The 7,900-nt window shown below is 40.3% G+C and overlaps 1 protein-coding gene and 1 non-coding gene across 2 annotated transcripts; one reads left to right on the forward strand and one right to left on the reverse strand.

Moving 5' to 3' along the window:
• Positions 1-1,389, forward strand: LOC127082227 (uncharacterized). Its single transcript, XM_051022472.1, has one exon. The coding sequence runs from the start codon at positions 1-3 to the stop codon at positions 1,387-1,389; it is 1,389 nt and encodes a 462-aa protein (XP_050878429.1).
• A 2,945-nt stretch (positions 1,390-4,334) lies between these two features.
• On the reverse strand, positions 4,335-4,441 carry LOC127088610 (small nucleolar RNA R71). The gene has a single exon (XR_007790440.1). It is a non-coding gene; the product is annotated as a small nucleolar RNA R71 (small nucleolar RNA).
• Between the last annotated feature and the right edge of the window lie 3,459 nt (positions 4,442-7,900).

The following is a 7,900-nucleotide window of genomic DNA, read 5'->3' on the forward strand; positions in this document are numbered from 1 at the left end:
ATGGGGGCAAGATTGGAACAACAACCAATTCGACGGGAAGTCCCTGAAGAACAACCTAGGAGAGTGATAATGGTTAATAGAGACCAGGATGCAAACGAAGTAATTCATAGGTTCAGGCGGGAAAACATGATGGAAATTGACTTAACCAGTATGATAGAGAGAATCATGGCTCAGAATGGTCTGAATACAGGACTTCGACGGCCAAATTATTCCTCTCCTTTATCAGAATATGTCCTGCAAACAGAATTACCAAGGGGTTGTAAAATCCCCAAGTTCACCAAATTCTCAGGGGATACTAGTGAATCCACTATAGAGCACATAGCCAGATATATGACCGAGGCAGGGGATTTGGCAAACAGTGAGAACTTAAGGATGAAATATTTCCTTAGTTCTTTAACAAAGAACGCCTTCACGTGGTTTACAACTTTGCCACAAAATTCCATAAATGCTTGGCCCCAGTTAGAAAGATTGTTTCATGAGCAATTCTACATGGGCCAAACTAAGATAAGTCTTAAGGAATTAGCCAACATCAAAAGAAAATTCACCGAACCTATAGATGATTATCTGAATAGGTTCCGTTTGTTGAAATCTAGATGCTTTACAATAGTGCCTGAACACGAGTTGGTCGAAATGGCCGCTGGAGGTTTAGACTATTCCATTAGGAAAAAGTTAGATACCCAGCATCTAAGAGACATGGCCCAATTAGCAGATAGGGTTCGACAGGTCGAACGCTTAAAATCTGAAAAGGCCAGAGCGAATAAGAATTATAAGAAAGAGAGGGTTGCTTATGTCGAATTCGAAGACGGAGAGTCTGAAATTGCTGAAGACCTTTATGGTCTTGAGGAATTCGAAGTAGATTTGGCAGAATTAAAAGAAGCACCACCCTATGCCTGCAAATTACTTACACCTTCGAATGGCAGAAACCCTGTCGAAACTGAAAAGAATGATAGATTTCCCAAAAAGACTTACACATTTGATGTCACCAAATGTGACGAGATCTTTGATTTATTAGTAAAAGATGGCCAAATGATTGTGCCTCCTAATACCAAAATTCCTCCGTTAGAACAACGAAAGAAAAGAGGCTTCTATAAATATCACAATTTTTTAGGCCATAAAACTTCACAATGCTTTCTTTTCAGGGATCTTATTCAGAATGCAATTAGAGATGGCCGCCTCAAGTTCGCTGACAAAGGGAAAAACCAGATGAAAGTTGATACTGATCCCCTTAACATTGCCGAGACAAACTATGCTGAACTTGTCGAAATCAACATGGTTGACATAGGGGAAGTGGAGGCTGTAAAAGCAACAGGAACTGGAGGCTATACGCTGGATGGAAAGCAGGCTACTGATGGCCTAAGTAACGATTTTTCCTTTGGAATCTCTGTCTAAGGTAAACAGGTTGCTAATGTCGGACCAAGGGCCACTAAAGGTCTCAAGGGGAAAGCAACTGAGGCTACTGAGGGCCTAAGAAAGAAATTCGAAGCAATTTCAATCACTGATGACGTCAGCCTAGGTGTCAACATGGTAGATCTGAAGCAACCCTCCCCCCCTCCCATAAATGGAGGAAGTGGAGGAATGTTTGAAGATGGAGCAAGAAGGGATGAAGTTTGGCTATCCCAAAGCCAACAAAAGCCTACGTGAATATCTCTGGAGATGTCACAAAAAGAATGCTGACATGTTGCTGTGCCCAAGATGCAGCATCAGGATATCTCGAAGGGTGGCTAAGGATTACGAGAGATGGCAACGAACAAAGACCGAGAGAAACTGGAGGAAGGAAAGCCAATTACAAAAGGTGTATCCCACACCAGGAGAAAGCCTTCTGGGTTTCATTGTGCGTTGCTGCAAATATGAAACGAAATGTTTGATGTGTCCCAGGTGTGGGGCAGTGTACAACAGAGAATTAGCCGAAGCATTCGGAAGAATCCCATATGACCAAGGCTAGGACGGACATGGAGGTAACCCAAACATGTATAGCTTCGATAAGAGGGGAGCGCCTAGGAGGCCAGATAGCCCTCACCCAAGGGCGAAGAGAGTTATGTTTAAACTGCAGCAGAAGTCCCTGAGGAAAAATGGACTCAGGCGGGACCTGATAACGTGAAAACACATCAGATAAATGCCTTAATTTACACTCAGAAATCACATCATTCCGATTAATATCCCGATTATTGCACAAGTATTCGTGTTTTTTTGCAGGTATTTGAATCTCCATGCACTAAAGAGCAAAATGAAGAAAAGGAAGAAAAAGAAGAAGAAACAAGTGAAAAAGCACAGGAAAAACCAGAAGAACATAAAATACAGATTTTGCTGCTGTGACGATCGTCACACATTCATGACGCTCCTCACGACCCAGACTGTGACGACCGTCACAGGCCCATGACGAGCGTCACACGGCCACAAACTGCGCTTTGATGCAGTTAGCAACAGCCACCCAAAAGTGCCTATATTTCCTCCAACAGACTTTTCCCACGGATTCCACTCTCAAGACCAAGTTTTCCTTGATTTTCTCAACTACCAAGACCTAATGGACACTATATAAAGGACTCAATTGGGAAAAATTGGGGACGCCTACTTTGATATTTACGCTTTGCATTTTAATTTTCCGCTTTCTAGCTTTCAACATTTTTTCTTTCTTTCCAGCAACCTTGTTTCCGTTGCCTTATTGTATTCGCCACATTTTTTTATAGTTTCCCTTTTTTCCAGTTAGCCATAGTAGTAGTTTCCTACACTGGGGAACTACTACATTTTATTTTATTTTAGTAGTAATCTGTATTGAAGAAGAAAAGCCTACCGACTTGTGGAGGACTGCTCAAGTGCTCCAAGAATCGCTACACTCTGTACTTCGATCTCCAGGTTTTTATTGAATTATTATTACTATTGCCCATTTATTGTTATAAGCATGTCTGCCGCAATATTAATCTGTGTATGCCTTGTGTTTGCTTTATTTAATATGTCCGGCTAAACTACCGGTATCAGTATGTAGCAACCTAATTTGATGGGATTTAATAATAACCGGTGAAAACCCTTCTTTCTCAAATAACCTTTTAGGCTGAAGTTTTTAATCTAAATTTAATTAACTTTATCACAAAAGCGTGAAAAGCTATTTAACACGATTTTGCCACGAGAGTGGGAAATTAATTAAGGTAAGAACCAATAAACGCGAGAGCGTGAGGCTCGAGCTGGATAGTAAAAATTAGGCATTGAATTTAAAAACAGCGAGAGCACTTTAAAAGCAATTAGAACTTATTTATTTTCAAAAGGTAATTTTTACTTCAAATGGGACAGCGAGAGCGTACATTCTGACTTAAAGTTATAAGCCGAATCAACAATCATGAGAGTGTGAGATAAAGTCTTTTAAATAAACATTTTCTACTGAGAGATATTTGGCATTTAAACTATTCACCGGTGACTTATCGAATCCCTGACGATTAATGCGCTGCATACTGATCCCTTCCACTAATTCTTTCTTAAAACCGAAAATTTCCCTTATATTTACTTTATTACCCCCGAACTTCTACTAATCAATTCCCTTAGCTAAACATAGTGACGTTAGCATCACTAGTTTGACCATAGGTCCCTGTGGGATCGATATCTTTTAAAACTAAAGCGACTAGACTGTGCACTTGCAGTCAAGTACCCGACAGACTATATTTTATATATATAGTCACGACAAGCATCAAGTTTTTGGCGCCGTTGCCGGGGATCTGTTTTAGTCGAATAGTGCGATTCTTTCGTTGCACGGTATAGACTAAGGTAAAAAAAAAACTAATCTTCTCTCCTTTTCTTTCCCTGATTGTATGCCAAGTACTCGCTCACAGGGCGATAACTTAGCACCACCAATCCCTGAATTAGAACGTTTCCTTTACGTGAGACGCCGAATACACAAATATCAACAAAAATACGGTATTCCCGACATCTCCTGTCCTCCTAAATCAGAAGAAAAACCAAACATGGCTGAAGAAGGACCCCAGAATCGTCCTCTTAAATACTACGCTACCCCATCTCAACAAGAACCTCACAATAGCATTTCCGCCCCTGCTATTAATCGAAACGATTTCGAGTTGAAACCCTCACTCTTATCAGCCGTCCAACAACATCAATTTGCTGGAAAGCCAACAGAGGATCCTAATGAACACCTGACCAAGTTCGTGCAATACGCCGATACTGTAAAAGTGAATGGTGTATCTCAAGATACGATAAGACTGCGCCTTTTTCCCTTTTCACTAAGAGACAGAGCTTGGGCTTGGTTGCAATCTGTGCCCTCCAACTCCGTTACAACATGAGAGGAGCTGAAGAACGTCTTCTTATCCAGATACTTTCTGCCGAGCAAAACTGCTAAGCTGAGAGCTCAAATCAACGGATTCAGGCAAAAAGATGTGGAATCTCTCTACGAAGTGTGGGAGAGATACAAGGACATGATGAGAATATGTCCACATCACGGTCTAGAAGACTGGTTGATCATTCACACGTTTTATAATGGGCTTTTGTATAACACAAGACTTACAATAGACGCTGCCGCGGGCAGTGCACTTATGGATAAGCCATACACCGAAGCCTATCAACTCATTGAAAACATGGCCCAAAACCTTTGCCAATGGGGAGGCGAACGAACTCCAATGGAAAAATCCCAGACTAAGGGTGGAATGTACGAAATCAGTAGCCTTGACCATGTTCATGCAAAGGTAGATGCCCTTGTCAAAAAATTAGATAACTTGACCATACCACCCCCAGCCACCGTGGCTGCTGTAACTCCAAACTGTGAGTTATGTGGGAACCCTGGACACACTGCACAAGAATGTCAAATACTAGCAGGAGTCCAAACAGATCAAGTGAACTACACACAAGGAAATCCCTATTCAAATGCTTACAACCCTGGTTGGAAAAACCATCCAAATTTCTCGTATAAGAGTAACAATGCCCTTTATGCACATGGCCAAGCACCAACTTTTCCTCCTGGATATCAAAAGCCAGCTAATAATGCTCCTAACATGCCTAGGAAGTCAAATCTCGAATTAATGATGGAGAGCTTCATAGCTACTCAAGCTCAAACGAACAAGGACTTCTTGAACCAGAACATACATACTAGTGAGCAACTTAAACAACTAGCGAATAAAGTAGACGCCTTAGCCACCCACAATAAAATGCTTGAAACACAGATTTCACAAGTGGCTCAAGATCAAGCGTCTACAGCCGCTCCAGCTGGAACATTTCCTGGACAGCCACAACCCAATCCAAAGGGACATGGAAATGCCGTTATACTAAGGAGTGGAAAAGAAGTAGATGGACCCGTAGATCCAAGACTCCAAAACCCTGCCATGTACCAAAAACCAGATAAAACCTCAACTGAGCAGGTGGATGAACCAAAGGAAACAGAAGTTAATACCCAGGAGGCCGAAGAGAAAGAGAAACCTTATGTACCTCCACCTCCTTATAAACCACCAATTCCGTATCCTCAAAGACTCTAAAGTTCTAAAACTGCGAATCAATTTAGGAAATTTATTGAGCTTCAGAAGCAATTAAACATTACGATACCCTTTACAGAAGCCATCACACAAATGCCCTCCTATGCCAAATTTCTTAAGGAAATCTTATCCAATAAGAAAAATATTGAGGATGACGAAACAGTTACACTTACTGCCGAGTGTAGCGCCATAATCCAAAACAATATGCCTCCAAAACTTAAAGACCCGGGTAGTTTGTCCATACCCTGTGAAATTCTGGCGTAGTCAGAATTTAGATGTTCTACTCCAAATCATGACATCTGATCCAACATTGTAACTAATACAGCAAGACAGTTATACAAATTAACACCCTGTACTAAAGCACGTTTTCACAGTTGTCACGACATCTGCTACTATATTACCCTAGAATGGAAGAACACCTAGTTCTGTCCTTTTGGTACAAAGACACAGCAGAGGTCAAACACCACACTTACTTTTGTTGTGTTTGCACAGTTATCAGCATGATATATCAATATTGATTTGAACATCACCTGTTACTGTATTCCAGTTTGCTGGCCTAGTGCTCGTGTTTCCTAAACTAAAGGACAAGCAAGTTAACCTACATATTAGGGAGCTAACAAATAGGCTATTTGTTAGATTCATTAATTGTAGGTTAGTTGTTATTTTCCTGGATTTTAGCTCAGCTGTTGGATTCTTAGAAAATAGCCTGAGAAAAATGCTGAAACAGAAAAACTAATTGTCCTACAATTTGGCACAAACTGTCAGGTGTGAATGTCACAACATTCAGTTTGACATCCAGAACATATACCTCATGCTGATTATGTTATGTTCCTGAAAACAGACTGTGCTAACTTTGCTATACTGTGAAAGACTAACCAGTCTCTACTTCAGTATCAGCCTACACAAACAACTGTCAAGACATCCAGTTTGACAGTTTCACTATGATCCTTTGCCAGGTGTGTTATCCTCTTGAAGACCAGACTTAACTAAGTACTGAACTGAGATCAACATGCCTATCATTCAGTATGTGTAGTTAATGATGAATGTCAAAACATTCTGATTGACATTCAAACAGAAGGCTATGTATCAGGTCTGTTATTAACTTGATAAGCAGACTGAATTACAACCTGAGTTATGGCAGACAGGATTATAACATGCAAAAGGTAAACAAACACAGGAAATTGTTAACCTAGTTCGGTGCAACATCACCTACTCTGGGGGCTTACCAAGCCAGGAAGAAGATCCACTATCAGCAGTATTAATTTAGAGCTAAACTCCCCCGTTTACAACTCTTCACTAAATCCCTACCCAATGCAATCTATACCTAGGAACTCCTAGATAGAAACCTCCAGTTTCCATTCCTATCACTACAAATACAATGTAATGTTAAACAACTTGAACTTGCTTCACAACTTCATTCAAGAACAAACAACTCTTACCTATAGGCTTTGAGTTACAAATACTCTCAGCTTTGAACACTGAGAAACACATGGTAACCTTCCCACAAGTTGGGAGGTTTACCTCACACACACCCCTAATTTTTCATTCTAAGAGGCTTACAAAAACTAGGTTACAATATGCTATTTATAACCTAATCACCCAACTGGATTTGGGCCTTCAGAAATCGCAGCAAACTTCTTCTTTGTTGTTACAAATACAGCAGAAATTTTTTGCTACAAACATGGTCTTCAATCCTAAAATCTCCATATATATCTCCATATTTGGAGCCTATATATATTCTGATTGAGTCTCTAAGACCTCCACATGGAAGTTAGGATATTCACCAAATATCCTCACTAATCCCAGAATATATACTGAATTAATTAATTCAGTTTTCTACACATATATGATGTCACAGGCATGATGTCGTGACATCGTACATGACATGTTGGTCCAGATGTTGAACTTCTTCAACCCAACATATTAAAACAACAGAGATGATTACATTATTTGTTTTACAAAATTAATGCCAATCCTAAGGTATTAACAATCTCCCCCTTTGGCAAATTTTAGCTAAAACAAATAAACATTACACTGGACAATACATCCCAATATGGGTATGCTCTTCATCTCTGTCATTGTCTCCACCACCACAAACACCAAAGTTGGTGTACATGAGGAAGTAGAGGTACAAGTATCAGTTGCATCAGAACCCTTCCCCTCACCGGTAGAACTTCCAGAAGAATATGTAATGTTGAGTACATAGATAATGTAACTCAGATCACAAGACACAACTGTCCTCTTAACTCAGATCACAAGACACAAGTGATATGCCTAGTTAGTGACTTCTGTGCCTGAAGCCAACTTCTGCTTGCTACCACATTTTACTTGCTTCTGGTACATTCTCAGGACTATATTTCTCTTCCCCTTTTTAGCTAAACATTTGTAAATGAACCCCTCACAAAACCAGATCCAGGCGCAGTTTGCCCAAACCTTAACAT

This window comes from Lathyrus oleraceus, chromosome 5 (assembly GCF_024323335.1).
Source record: "Lathyrus oleraceus cultivar Zhongwan6 chromosome 5, CAAS_Psat_ZW6_1.0, whole genome shotgun sequence".
Lineage (NCBI taxonomy): Eukaryota > Viridiplantae > Streptophyta > Magnoliopsida > Fabales > Fabaceae > Lathyrus > Lathyrus oleraceus.